The 14950-nt window shown below is 47.7% G+C and overlaps 1 protein-coding gene across 15 annotated transcripts in view; it reads left to right on the forward strand.

Moving 5' to 3' along the window:
- CACNA1B (calcium voltage-gated channel subunit alpha1 B) overlaps positions 1 to 14950 on the forward strand; it is a 505831-nt gene that overhangs the window by 282464 nt on the left and 208417 nt on the right. For all 15 annotated transcript variants that reach the window (XM_043498957.1, XM_038374486.2, XM_043498961.1 and 12 more), the window contains exon 8: positions 13503 to 13618. In XM_043498957.1, the coding sequence (XP_043354892.1) occupies positions 13503 to 13618 (116 nt within the window). The remainder of the gene's footprint in view (positions 1 to 13502; positions 13619 to 14950) is intronic.

The raw sequence follows: 14950 nt of genomic DNA on the forward strand, positions 1-14950 counted from the left end.
GCCAGGCAGGGAGGGCCCTTCTGTGGAGGGAATACTGCTCGATATCTCTCAACACTGAGAATGACTCTGGCTTCAAGGTGCCAGGCTTAATGGATTTCAGTGGATTTGAAGAGCTCGTCTCTGGCTTGAGCTAGCAGCTGTTGATTGTCCTGGAAGAGCTACTGCAGCTTTCATGGTTCATTGTAATAACGCATCTTAAACTTCTCCTGCCACAGCTCATTTTGAGCAGGTTACGCCTTATCACGGTGTCATCTGAACTGAACTTTCCATACATCCTCTTCCCCTCAGCTGCTATTTTCTCAGTGCTCAGGTAGTGTGTCCTAGATTATCATTGCTTCCCATCTCTTACAGCGTCCCCAGGGGATTCCTTACTCTTGTGTGTTGGGTAACCGTGGCTTCAGTCCTGATTACTGCAGCCTATTGGCTGGTAGTGCCCAGCTCCGTTCAAACCTCATTAAGCCATCTGTTTTAGTGGCTCGATTTGCTACGTTTTGTGACAGGTTTTTCCCTTTCACAGCATTCTGCTAGATTGAGATAATAAAACTTCAGCTTGTGAAACATGCAGAGACTGCAGTAGAGTGAAAGGCTAATTAATGTATCATAATGGCAAAAAATTCCTCTGTCCTTCTCTTCCCTCATTATGAGGGACAATAGCTCATTTTCCACCCAGATTTACTTCCATCCCACGCTTACCTACTGCGATCTCGCTTTCGCTGATATCAATTATTTGCCTCAGAAATGCTGCATAATGGAAAGGGATGTCAGTGCTATAAACGTATCTTGCATCAATTTCAGATTCCTGCTCTCTTGCTTTGGGTGATCTCTGTTGTGGGGCTTAGTCCACCTTCTGCTCCACATTAGAACTGCAGACAGAGTACGAGATGTGTTGACTCTCCCTTCTTTCCCACCGCCGCCCCGCTTGGGTAACAAACCCATTGCTGTAAGCAGCAGAGAGACTACGTGATCCCTGCAGAGGCGAGAGCAGAACTTCTGGTCCATAGGCAGTGGGTGAACTGATCCTTGGGGGAGGCTAGTTCCTGGCTCCTCCCCTTTTGCCTGAGGCCCCGCCCCCCACCAGATCCCACAGCCACTGGCCTCCGTGCTCCAGCCCCAGTCCGCCTCTGCACCTCCAGCCCCAACACCAGGAGGTGGCATGGCCACAGAGCCCCCCAGCCCAGCACCGGGCAGGTGGCATGGCCACAGAGCCCCAGATCCCAGCCCTAGAGCACCACATGGGTGGCATGTGGGCAGGGCCACACTGAGCTGTTTGGGGAGGTTCAGCCTCTCCCAGCCTATGATACCCGCTGCCCATTTTCTGGTCCAAAGTACAGGCCCCCCCACTTGAGCTCAATGACCCTTAGTTTGAAGCTCTGGTAGTTGGTCCCTTATTCTGTGTGTGGTCCACTAAAACAGTGGCTCTCAAACTTTCCAGACTACTGTACCCCTTTCAGGAGTCTGATTTGTCTTGCGTGCCCCCAAGTTTTACCTTATTTAAAAACTACTTGCTTATAAAATCAGACATAAAAATACAAAAGTGCCACAGCCACACTGTTACTGAACAATTGCCGACTTTCTCATTTTTACCATAGAATTAGAAAATAAATCAATTGGAATATAAATATTGTATTTGCCTTTCAGTGTATGGTATATAGAGCAGTATAAACAAGTCCTTGCCTGTATGAAATTTTAGTTTGTACTGACTTTGTGTGTGCTTTTTATGTAGCCTGTTGTAAATCTAGGCAACTATCTAGGTGAGTTGATGTACCCCTTGGAAGACCTCTGGGTACCCTCAGGGATATGCGTACCCCTGGTTGAGAGCCACTGCACTAAAGGGTATCAAGAGCTGTCTGTCATTCACTCACTCCGTGTTTTACACACTTACCCCTGTTGGAAGTGAGGTAGAGAATGGAGCCTTTAGTATGAACCAACGGGGAGACCAGATTAGGTTAAGCTGCCTGGGGCTGTCATTTTCCTTTGAGATGGAGAGTTGGATCTAGTTAAAGCGTCCCTCACAACTACCTCTCATTTTCTGCCTCAGGTTGAAAATGGCCCTTGATGCTGTGGGATAAATGGGGCTGCTGTCCCCAAGCCCCCTGCCTCAGAGCTGCACAGATATGGGGTCTGCAGCGTTACTTCCTGGACCAGGAAAATAAAATCGCAACTGACACAAGCTGGGTATAAAGACAAAGAGGCTGCAAGGGCATTAAAGGGCTCGTCTCTGGGCCTTTCCACCTCCCCGTCTCCGGGAAACACGTGGTGCTTTCTCTGTTTGATTCATGTTTGATTCACTCCATGCTCAAGAGATAGAAATGGTGGCAAAGCCTGGATTGATTGCGAGCATCGCTTTCCCGGTAATGCTTTCATCCCTTTTCAGCTAGCCGAGGAGAGCTATTTTCTCCTCTGTGCAAGTGATGAGAGGGAAGCAGCAGCAGTTCTGGCTGTGCAGGATTGATCGAGCCTAGACCTTGGCCCTTTCTGAGATAAATGCCAGCTATTAGCAAGGGCTGGTGGCTCCACTAGCTGTGCTTCTCCTGCCCTCCGGGTAGACCCGTCTCTGAGTCCAGTCAGGAAGCAACGGGGGGGCTCTCTCTCCCATGCACAGCATGACACAGCCAAACGCCAGCCAGAAGGCCAGACGGGGTTGGATAGCACTGGGCTTGCTGGGGATTTCATGTACCTAGTGGGAGCACTGAGGGCAGATCTGTAGCAATGTGCTCTGCCATCTGCATCATTATCAAATCTTAGTCCTCCCTCACGCTTCCTCGAAGCGTATTGTTCAATGTTGGCGATTTAATCTTCTGGCTCAGATGCTGGTGTTGTTACACAAGTGCCTTTATGCTCCAGAAACTGATGCTGAAAAAAGCATCTTCTCACTCGGTGCATCTGCTTCCTGTGTGACTCTCGAGCCCCTCGGTTTACTGGTGCCAACGCTTTTTCATTAGCGTCAACGCTGCAGTGGCAGCCCAGCTACTGAGCCAAGCAGGGGCTGCAGAAAGCCGTGCACACAGCAGTGCTGGGATGGTTCTGCTGTGTGTTGGAGGTGGGAGAGCCTGAACAGGGAGGCTGCAGCCCCAGTGCACTGCAGCCCCAGTGCATTGCACTCCATGGGGGCTACATTCAGGGGTATAGCTACAATGGTACAAGTGGTGCAGTCGCACCAGGTTCACGAGGCTGTGGGGGCTCAACCAGCAGAGACTGCTCTACTTTAGGCACCATTGTAGTTACACCACAGCCTACCTATAGGCAGACGGGGTGCTCCCGCACCCTCCCCAGGATCATTCAGCCTCGCGTCATGAGGGATGGGGTATGGCAGGCTGAGGGAAGTGCAGGGATATAGCCACTGCCAGGAGGATCCATCAGCTGTATTCTCCACAGTGCAGAAGCAGCCACAGAATTGCTCCATGGCCAGGGATGACCGCATGGCCTCCTCTCCTCCCAGCTGCTCCGCAACCTCCCCCTGTAAACCCCATCAGCAGGTCCGATCTATGCCTCTAGCGCAGCAGTGCCTGCAATGGGCACGCAGCTTAGTGTGCTGCCTCCTTGTGCCAGCATCAGGCACCGTGGTTGCTGGTTCTGTTACGCCATCCCTGCAATGGTTCCCTTTCGGAGGGGAATGTCCAGGAATGATGCTGAAAGGCACCAGCTATGCACAGCTCCGACGGAAGGCAAGTGAGAGCAGACACGTACCCTCCCTTCTCCATGGCTCTCAGAGCCCGCTCTCCAGTTTGAAATGTCCGAAGTGACAGGGCAGCCGGCCCTTCCCTTGGGAGGCCATGCTGCAGCCAAAGCCATCTCAGTTGTATTAGATGTCATCAACACCAAGACATTCCTGGTGATGTTTTGCCAAATACTTTGCTTCCCTAATTTCATCTCATTTCATCCCAGCCCAGTTATATACTCCCTTGAATTGCACTAAACAGTTCCTCCTTATTCTTGGTGTGTACACCCTTCTTGCACCCGTAGATTGTACCACCTCCCTTCCAAGTAGTTTCCTAGCCAAGTTAGACATATGTAATTCTTTTCCCTCCTAAAGAGAAAGGAAGGATGGCCCAGTGGTTATGCTTCTAGCCAGGGATTTGGAAAGACTTCAATTTTCTACTCTGCTCAAACTTTGTGCATGACCACGGGCAAATTGCTTAGCTTGTCTGTGCCTCAATTCTCCATCTATGAAATGGGGGTAATAGTGCTACCTTACCTCACAAGGTTATTGTTAAGATTAAATGTGTTAAAAGTAGTGAGGTTCTCAGATAGTAATATCTGATTGGGAAGCGGGGGAGCAGGCCTATACGTACCTAAGATAAATTTGTGTCCTTTAGTCTTCACTAATCTCTCTTCACTTTGTTTATATCTTTTTGGTAGCAAGGTGCCAAAAACAGTTTTCTCGGCATGGCCAGATAGCCATGGGCTTGTGTCTTTCCTACTCTGCACCCTGATACCTCTGTGCATGCAGCCTCGAATTGCATTGGCCTTTGCTGCTACCATAATGCACTGCAAACTCCTCTCGAATGTGTGGCCCATTGTCACTCCTGGATCTCTTGACTTGCAGCTGCCTGCGTCTGTCTCTCTCTCCCACCATATATAGGCTTCAGATTATTTCCACCCCACCCCACCAATTTACTTGCCTTTTGGTTTTTTTTTAAAGACAAATTTCATTTTATTTTCTACCTGTGTTTGTAACCTCTCAGCAGCTGCTCTGGTTAGTGCATTGAAGAGAAAGACGTTCTCGCCTCGCATCCCCCATCCCTCCCGCACCCATACGGTTCCTATCTGCTGGTATGAATAATTCAGCTGCTGCTGAGCCTGCCTTTGTTCTTTGCACGGAGGAGTTTTTCTGAGCTACACCAAAGGTTGGCATCTTTGAGGTGGTTGGGCTGTGGCTGGCATGCTGGGACAGGCAAAGGTTGGCACGATGGGGGTCTCTGTTCTCTTGCAGCCGTCTCCCTGACATACCATTTCAGACTCTCGGAGGTGTGCCGCTTCGCAGTGCGAGGTGGTGGGCTTCTACCTGAATTATTCAGCTTCCAAAAGAATTCAAAGGGTTGCTGGCCCTGTTTCAAGTGACACTTCTCCACTGAAAATACATCCATCTGGAGCTAAACAAGGCAGGAATCAAAGGAAAGACAGCCTATGTTTAACCCTGCTCGGGTCCTAAGCTTTGCTACTGTATCTCAAATCCCCTGCCTCTTTTTTCACTGTCTTTTTCTACCTTCTCTTCGGGGCTGCCTAACCACTCTCCATTTTAATTCCTGGACCCATTTCTAAGCATCCTTAGAAGTCAGTGGGATTGACAGATGCTCAGCATGGAATGCCATTTGCATTTGGAAATACATCTGCATTTGGCAATGCTTTGCACTTTGCAGGATTAGTCCCCTGTGTTCTAACTTTTCTTTTCCTTTTTCCTTTTTCCTTTTTCCTTTTCTCCTTAGGGCACTCTCATTGCTTTTTCTCGCTCCTAGGGTAGGTTAGCAGTGATTAAATGGATGTTAGAGTCACGGAGGGTTGGTGTCCATGTGTCTTTTAGTTGTATAAACAAAATCACAAAGTGCCTGCTTTTTGCTGCAGCTGGGAGGGATTGCATGTTACAATGGATTTACTGTGCTCCAGCAAGACACCACAGAGATATGAACTTGCAGAATAAATTCTTCCCCTGGAGCAAGGATCCATTTTTCATAAACACTGGAACGCTAATGTGGTTACTGAGGGAAACGTAAGAACATTAACAAGATTGGATTCCTAGTGAGATGAGTTGCAGGGGCTTTGAAGGACTTTGTAGCTGGGATTTGCAGGAGGAGAGAACGTGGGCTTGCTGTAGAAAGGGTGGGCTGGCAGGTGCAGCGTAATGGTAGTATCATCATTGGCTGATAACCATCTGAGGAGAAGCAGCATGTTGCAACAAAGGAGGCCAAGTTCAAGATGGAGCAGCCTCAGGAACTCCATGGGCTGGCGTGGGGTTGATAACAATTGAGGGATGTACCAACTGAAGTCGGGCACCGGCCACCGTCAGAAGACAGGATACTGGACTAGATGGACCATTGGTCTGACTCAGGATGGCCGTTTTGGGTTCTTATGGTGTCTTGGTAACCCATGCAGCTGTGATACTGCTGTCTTTAGACATGTGGTACTTCCCACCCTGGAATGGCTTTCTTCATCGGAAGCAAGATGGCCACAGAATGAAAGGGAAGGCTAAGCAAAACCCACCATTCCTCTTCTCCCACCCCACAGGGAAGCTGAATGAGCCAGAGGAGTCTAAGGAACCTGCTCCCTCCCACCGTCCTTTAAATATAGCCAAGTGTTCCTGCTTATGTGTGGACGCTTTTGATGATGGAGACACAGTCAGTGTCAGGCCATGGGGAAAGAGTTGGCATGTCACCCCATTCCCTGAGCGGAGAAGCAGACTGAACGCCCCCAAGATTAGGCCTATCAATAATTCACTGCCCCAGAACAAACCAGGCTGGATCCTATGTGACATAGTGGGGCACAATCCAGTCTAGTTGGGGGCTGTCTCACCCCAGTCTGCAACACTGGGTGCCTTGCAATGTTTTGCTGTAGTGGCTCCCACCTGGGACACTCACAAACAACCTGCCAGCATGCAAGCTACACCCTGAGTGTCTGTGGTAACTCCTGCCTGCCAGCTACACCCTGGCTCTCACCAGCCTGTGTTATACTTCAGGGTGACCCCAGCATGCCCCCAGCCCCAGATCTTCCCCCAAGAATGTGTGTTGTGTACTGCCCAGCCCTCTCCTGGAAAGTACACATATATTCAGCCTATTATTCCTTTAAGGGAATAATATGACAGTTTATTATTTTAAATAGTTATCCAGACACTTCAACTTTAACACTCTCTGGATTAGATAAAACAGTAAAACAAGTTTATTAACAACAAAGAGAGATTTTAAGTGAGTGCAAGTAATTAGGCACAAAAGTCAGAAATTGTTACAAGAAAAATAAAGATAAAATGTTTACTGGTGGCTAACTGAACAAACTAAATTAGATTCAAGCAAAATTTCTTACCATGTGCTTCCAGCAAGGTTCTGACCAGACTCTTCAGGACAGAACTCTGTCCCCAAAGTCCAACAGTTGTTTCCTTTTGTCTTCTCAGGTGCAGAGAATGCAGCAGGCAGGGAGAGTGGAAGGGGTGTCTTGGGGTGTCTGCCTCTTGTTTTTATAGTCCTGTCCCCCCCTTGGAGAATCATTTTCAGCTGGGAGCAAGGTGACAGGCAGTCTAGTGAAGAAAGGAAACTGTGCTGTTTCTTTGCTGATAAATAGATTTTTTTTGTCCCTGTTCCCTTCCTTGCCAAAGGATGGCCACTTAGAATGTAATGATTCAGAATATTGGGAATCATTAAGACAGTGATAAATAATAAGACAGAAAATATAATATTGCCTCTATATAAATCCATAAGACGCCCACATATTGAATATTGCATGCAGATGTGGTCACCCCACATTTTGGGATACACCCACCCCCAACCTCTTAAAATGGCGCCTCTTCTCTTCTCCCCTGACAAACTCCCCCACCCACACAGCCCTCCCCTCCCCCCTGAACAGCTCTTGCCTTCCTCCCACTCCTCAGTCTTTAATTTTCCTGCCAAATGAGGCAAACCAACATGTGGCTGTCTGGCACCACTCAGGCAAGCTTGGCACCACCACATGCTATGCTGATAGATTCACTGCTGCACTCAGTCTTCCTCTGACTGTGGGATCTGGATCCCAGGGAACCAAAGAAGTTGCCTTATTCCAAATCTTATTTTCATCTTGCATTAGGCATCAGCTGTCCATTTCTCTAGGCTGTTGAATGACTAGGCTGTTTAACATACTGCTTGCTGTTCACTAGCAAGCCTGTTCTTGGGCAGTGCCCTACATTCAGCAACAATAGCTTCCAAATTTAGCCTCCGCAGAGCTCATCCATCTCTCTTGGCCTACTTTATTTTTCCACCTAGAGAATTCTCTTCAGCCAGTGACCAACCCAGACTCTGCAACAGCTGCCTGGCTTGCCAGCTCTACAAGGAAGAATAGCCTTCTCACCAGTTGTGTTCATATGGCTGGGCTCTAATCAGATGGATTATGTTTTTCCACACGGTGCTGCATGCTGTTAGCTTCTTGTGTGCTATGTACGGCAGATTCAGTGTAGCTCTTCATCAGTGGAAGGTCAATTCCCAGTTGAGGTGACAGAGTTGTAGGCATCTGAACTAGGTTCTGTTTCACAAACTAAAGGGGCCTTTGCATATGCCCAGCTCATCTCTTTTTGGGTACTGGATGGTGATGAAACTGCTCTGCTAGGTCTGTGCTTCAGTTTCTCTCTCTCTTTCTCTCTGCCTGCTTGTACTGAGCATGGCTTTCAATTCAATAGCCTATGGCTGCCATCCTATTTTAGGAGCTGTGTTCTGATAATTTATGTACAGCACAGTTTTATGGCTCTGTATAAGAAGGTAATTGTATATTATAATAATAATAATAATTAATAGACAGTACATAGCACCTTTCATCTGAGATGGGTAAATGTTAATGTCCCCATTCTACTGATGGGGAAACGAGGCTCAGGGAGGTTGAAGGACATGGCTGAGGTCACCCAGGAAGTCAGAAGTAGCTGACCCCGAGAGGCTGGTAGGAAACCCAAGAACGATGGCCAAATTGTCAGACACTTGCATTTCAGCTGTTTGCTCTAAAGGAGCAGAGCTAACCCTGAGACCTGCTCTGCAGAGACCAATGAAAGGAAGCCAAGGGTTTGGATGTTGTGACACAGTTTGTCACTGCCAGAGGAAATTGTGGAAACCACGTTGCTTGAAATATTTACAGCTAGCATGGATAAGCCACTTGGAAGACCTGCATCAGGCAATAATCCTCTGTTGGTCCTGGTGGTGATTAGCTTAGCTTAATGGTCTCTTTTCCTTAGCGATGATTTCCCTCAAAATGGCCGTCCTGACATTTTTTTACACCCTGATTTACTTTCATCTTCTCCCCACCCAGAAGTTGACCACCCTTTGTGTCTCTTCCTACAAGCTGACTCCAGCAACTTGAACAGCCTGCTGCGCTGAGCAAAAGCAGTGGCTCCTTTAGCTCAAGTGGTTTTCATGTTGAAGATCCTGGGTTTGATCCCTGTTCATGGGTGTGGTGTCTCCATGTGATTTATTACAGATATATTCTGTATGTAGGCCTCATAATGCTTGATTGTCTTGCATCCAAGCTAGGAGTTAAGTATGGGGTTTGCCATAGTGAGGCCTTCCGGCTGCCAGCCTCACTGTGGTGTGGTCCCTGGGTGTGGGAAGAACCTCTATGGTGCCGTGCTTTCATTGTGCCCCCCTGCTAGTGCCCAGCCAGCCAGGAGCCCCTGGGACAGGAGAGAGTGAGGTGGAGGAGGAGGAGGAAGCAGCAGGGAGCCATTAGGGAGCATGTGGGGGGACAATCTGGCTTCTGGGCGCACATAGATGAACAGGGAGTTTGATGGGAGGCTGAAGGGGATGATGGGAATTTGAGGTAGCCTGGGTTAAATTATTCCAAGACTCCAGGCTCCCACTACCTCCCCCAATCCTGTTGTTTGCCTTGGTAAAAGTGGGTTCTGATGGGAGAAAGTTTTAGAGCCAACTGCATTGGGCTATGTAGATGGGTGCCTCCATCAGCACCTTGGTAACCTGGTACTGACTTGGATCACCAGACTTAGGTGGAGTTTATGCCCAGCGGGTGGGGGTGGGGGTTGGGAAGTGTTTTTCCCTTTGTACGTACCAGCTTACTCTCAAGAGTAGATCAATGAAACAACCATCTCCTTGAACCACTCTGAGTCTGTCTCTGGTGCCTGAACTCATTTGCACGACGGTAGGAGAAAGAGAAGAGAGACACTTGGAAAAGTGATGCCAAAAAGAGATGAACAGGCCATGGGCCAGCCAACCCTTGGAGATGGTTGTCTCCAGCTCCAGCTTGCAGTGAATTGTTGGAGAATCTGCTGCCCGTCCCGTGGATAGATAAGGGCTTTCTGTCTCCAGGGCTGTCAGTCTGGCATCCTTCACCGGCAGCATTAAATTCACAATGAAAAAGAGCGAGGAAAAAATCTCCTCTCCTAAAGTTAGAGCTTGGTGTGTGAAAGGCTAGATAGCCCTGCTTGTGTGGGTCACTATTGTTAGCATCTCACCTCCCCGATGAGAGCACTCTCTTGTGCTTCATCTACCTCCTGCCCCGAAGTATGAATGACATCATGCTGCAAAGCATCCACCCACTGAAACATAGAAGGCCACAGTCTGTGGAAACTAGCCCCACTGTGTGAATGGGACACAATGCTGGGAATCACCTTACAAGGAATAGTCCTGTCGGTTGAAAGCCGCTCTGCTGTGTGGCGGGATGCCTGGATAGCTCTTTCCTGCTTTCACTTCTGTGACGCTGTGAGGGATTTTTGGTGTCACTGGTGTGAAAATAACAATTTTGCTAAATAAATCAGAAGGTTCATTTAATGCCAGCCACCCCCATCTCTGGGTCCTTCTGTGCTCTCAGCTAGAGTTGGATGAAATTTTCTGACAACATACTTTTTTTTAATGGAAAACAGCTTTTCGATTTAACAGAAATTTGTGAACATTTTGTGTGCATGCGTGTGTGTGTGTGTGGGGAGCAGTTGCTGAAAACCCCAAAACTGGGAAACTTGAGAATTTGTTGGTTTTTAGTGTTGTCTCCCCTTCCCCCCAAAAAGAAAGAAAAATGTTTGAGTGTGTGTGTGTGTGTGTGTGTGTGTGTTGCAAATTTGAATGGAGGGAAAATATAATCTCCCCCACTGTGAGCAGATGCACAGGGACAGTCCTCGGTTTACACCTGTCATCTACACGTCACCACCAGGAAAACCCTTCCCCACAGCACCCTTGTCTGCAGTCCAGGTGGCTTGGGTGGCAGCTCCTTAATCATACCAGAGAGTCAATGAGGAGTGAATTGAGGTGCTCCTTCCTCCACAGCTTGTCCAAACTCAGCCACCATTGGAGAGCAAGAGACCTGGCCTGGAATTCAGCCTTGCTCTTGCATGTGGCAGTGCTACAGCATATAACTTTAGGATTAAACATATTCCATTTGTGGCTGTACCTGGCAGAGGTCACTGTAATAACCTGTCTCCAGGGACTGTATCTATGACGGTTGATTACATGCAACTTCCTCTGCTAGTCAGTGTTGGCTGGAGCCTGTCACAGGATCTAACCTTGCGTCTTACAAGTAAGGTGTCAGTGAGCCTGGTTATGAGTTACAGTATTACAGTCTTGGGCCCTAGTACACTTTCTGCCTCATTCACTGCAGGATCTAAATCCACTAGTCAATAGCCAAGAGCATATTTAACCCCAGATAGGATTTACTTTTCCCTGGGCCCAGATTGTGACTGGGGGGGTGGGAGGGATGTGCACGTGTAAGGGACCTCCCCCCACATTTTAGGTGCATTGCTCAAGAACCAAGAACATTCATAGTCCCTGCACTCAGGAGAACTCAAAGACTGCTCTGTTCAGGCCCCCTGCAGCGCACCTTGCCCAGAAAAGAATCAGGGGAGACTTTGGCCCTGTTTGTGTGCCTCCCCACTGCTCTAAATCTTGGACAGGGTAAGCACAGTCCTTCTGGACACTCTGCCTGGGGCACTGCAACACCAATCACCTCCTACTCAGGGCTGTGCTTCTCTGGCACAATCTAGCCCTGCATAATTTGCAGTGAAACAACACTGTATAGCAGTAATCATAGCCCAGCTATGCCTCCACACATGGCAGTTTTAAAGGAGTACTGTCACTGCCCCGGCACTGTCAGATCTCATTCCTCCTCTCTCTGAAAGAAATCAAAACTGACTGGAGGTCCCACAGTCTGGACTGATGGGTGCTGAACAAGAAAGGAGAACATTAAAAAAAGACAGAGAGGAAAATCAGTATCCCTGCCGACACGTGCAGGTTTGCGAATCACAAGCTAGACACCCACCGAATACCAAGGCAGACACTTGAGACCGGGAGTGACACTGCTGCTCCTCCACCCAAAGAATGGGGTCATGAGTTGTGCTGTTGGATGTGGGAGGGGAGAGGAGAGTCATAAGACTGAGATTGAAGAGCAGAATAATGGCGTATGTGATGGCAAGTATCAGCTGCTAGCCGGTCGCGCTGTGCTGTGTATCAAGCTCTCACTGCAGTCCCTTCAAAACCGGGCAGACAATCCCTCCCGACTAAGCTAAAGTGTCAGCTTTGACAGATAAAATGAAAATCATGAAGCTGCCTCAGGCACCTCTAATCCCCTACCCCCACCCTTGCTGTTAACCAAAGAGCATGTTTGGATAACAGGGCTGGATGCTTTGAATGGGAATCTAGAAAAGAACAACAAAAATTAACTGGAAGGCTGCAGGGACTGGCCAAGCTTGGTTCAATGATGATTAACTGGAGGATAAGAGGATCATCTGTAAATACTTGGAAGGTGTGAATGCCAAAGGTCCAATCCTGATCTCCCTCATACCACTTTTACCCAAGTGTAAACTCCATTAGCTTCAGTGTAGTCACTCCTGATTTACCCCCAGGTGAGATCAGATTCAGCCACAAAATGAGAGAGGGACTGGGCAGGGTAATTCAAAGCTGTATTCCTGGGAGCCAGTGAATTGAAACTGAGCAAAAGGAATATAAGGAAAATATCAGGAAAAGCTTCTAACAGTGATGAGTGTTAGGCTGCAGAACAGCCTCACGAGGGAAGTGGTGGATACACCATCGCTAGGATGATTTAAACACAGACTAGAATATAATGTGTAAGAGATTGCCCCACTGGCTGGAGGATCCATTAGATGACTCTGTGTTCCAGGTGATTTCTGGCAGACTCCTCTTTATAGTTCCATTTTTGACTGTGGATTTCCATGTAATTTTAGCAGCTAGTGGGACTTCCCGGATCCTCAGGCTAAGGTTGTGTGAGATGTTTGACCATAACTGTCAAGTGCCCACCCACATTCTTGATTCAAGTTTGACTTGCATTTGTGAACCTCCACCCAGGCCTGTGAAAGTTCATTGATGGGCTAAAACTCCCCCTTCTGAATTCTAAAAGGCTGGTTGTGCCCCGACCACGTTCAGCGTGCTTTACGACGGTACTAGTCCTACAGGGACCTCTGCTGTGGGATAATATTTTGACCTTTATTAAGTTGTGTTTCTGGGAACAGCAGAGGTTTTTGTTTACATGCACCTTATTACATAGTTTTATTATTAGTAGCAGCAGCATTATTATTGTTTTATTTATTTAGTATTGTGGTAGTGTCTCAGAGCCTCAGTCCTGAACTGGACCCCATTGGGTTAGGCAAACACCGAACAAAAAGCTTACGATCAGAGCATAAGACCTGAGACAACAGATGGAGACAGACAGATAGGGAAGCAAAAGGAAACAGGGACAATATTTGTCGTACACCTGCTACCTAACCATTGTCAAGTGTTTTGTAGGTATCCTGGCAAAGGAGAGTTTTAAAAATAAATTTTGAAGGAGAAAGGAGGAGTTGTTAAGCTGTCTTGAACCTTGTGTGATCCACATTCTCTCTCTCTCTGCAGCGAGTTCGCCAAAGAGCGTGAGAGGGTAGAGAACCGCCGGGCCTTCCTGAAGCTCCGTAGGCAGCAGCAGATCGAACGAGAGCTGAATGGGTACTTGGAGTGGATCTTCAAGGCAGGTAAGGAGAAAGTCCTCCTCCTGCTTTGTCTCAACTTGTGTGTGCTGTGACTGCGGCCACCTTGTGATGCTAAGGAAGCAACCTTTTGTTGAAAAATTAGGCCTCTCCCCCTTTTAAATAGCATGAAACCCTGACTGACACTGCAGGGCACACTGTCCTCCCAGCTCCCTAAGTTGCACCCACAAAATATGCTTCTGCAAACAGATAACTGTGTGCTCAAAACAAACAGTTGCACATGCAAAATGGACAAGTGCTTGCAGTGTCTCATTCTCTGCCTGTAACTTCTGTGTCCATTCATGCCTGTAACTTCTGTGTCCGTGCTTTACCACGCACAGCCTAGGGGCCTGTATTTGAAAAAATGACCTTGTGTATCTCCAGTGGCTTCATTTTTTTCCTTTGTTTTTTGGATAGCTTTTACCCCTTCTGCAAACCCATCCATGGATTGCTCTGTCCCTCTGTGAATTCCTCTGAGGCATTCACATTTGCTGGGATTTGAAGAGGAGATTGCAGTAGTCAAGACAGAAAATGACAGTGGCCTGGACAAGAATTTTGACAGTCTGGTCAGAGAGGAAAGGCTGAAGCTTTGAAATATTAAGTAGGAGGAAGAAGCAGCAGGAGTTTGTATGGTCACCTGAACCCGTTATTTCACACAGTACTCTGTAGAGTGACAATCAAAAGCCAATTGTATTGACCTAGCTTTATTGAATGTAACTGCTCAACTGGAACTACCCTCAATTAGTTAACCACACTTTATCTCCCTTTTAATTCTGTGGTTCCTTAGCATTCAAGAAAGGAACCATTCACATTGTTTTCTATTTATAAATTGTCCCTCCGTTTGTTTACAATTTTGTGCTACTTCAAATTCAAATTAATTAAAGGTTTATCTAGTAGCTAGAGGAGAGGATGCCTCAGTTCTAATCCCATCTCTTGCTGCCTTGCTTTAGGGGCCCTTGTGACTACTTGGTCTCTCTGAGCTGCAGGATGTTATCTACACGGTAGCCAGAGAGGTAGTAATTTCCAGCTCAGATAAAAATATATGCGCTAGCTTTGATGGATCCAGCATGCTAAATAGCAGTGTGGATCCATAACAGTGTGCCCTTGGCAGCATAAGCAGTGGCTCAGGCTAGCCATCCTGAGTGCTGACCTATCTAAGATCCTACGTAGGTACTCTGGGTGGCTAGCCCATCCTGCCACTCTGGCTACATGGCTATACTTAGTATGATAGCTCAATCAAAGCTAGCGCAGGTATGTCTACCCCAACAAGAAGCTATACCTCCAGCACCAGTGTAGAGGTACCCTCTGTTACGCCATTGGTCAAATGAAGATAACAAC

This window comes from Dermochelys coriacea, chromosome 16 (assembly GCF_009764565.3).
Source record: "Dermochelys coriacea isolate rDerCor1 chromosome 16, rDerCor1.pri.v4, whole genome shotgun sequence".
In the NCBI taxonomy this organism is placed as follows: domain Eukaryota; kingdom Metazoa; phylum Chordata; order Testudines; family Dermochelyidae; genus Dermochelys; species Dermochelys coriacea.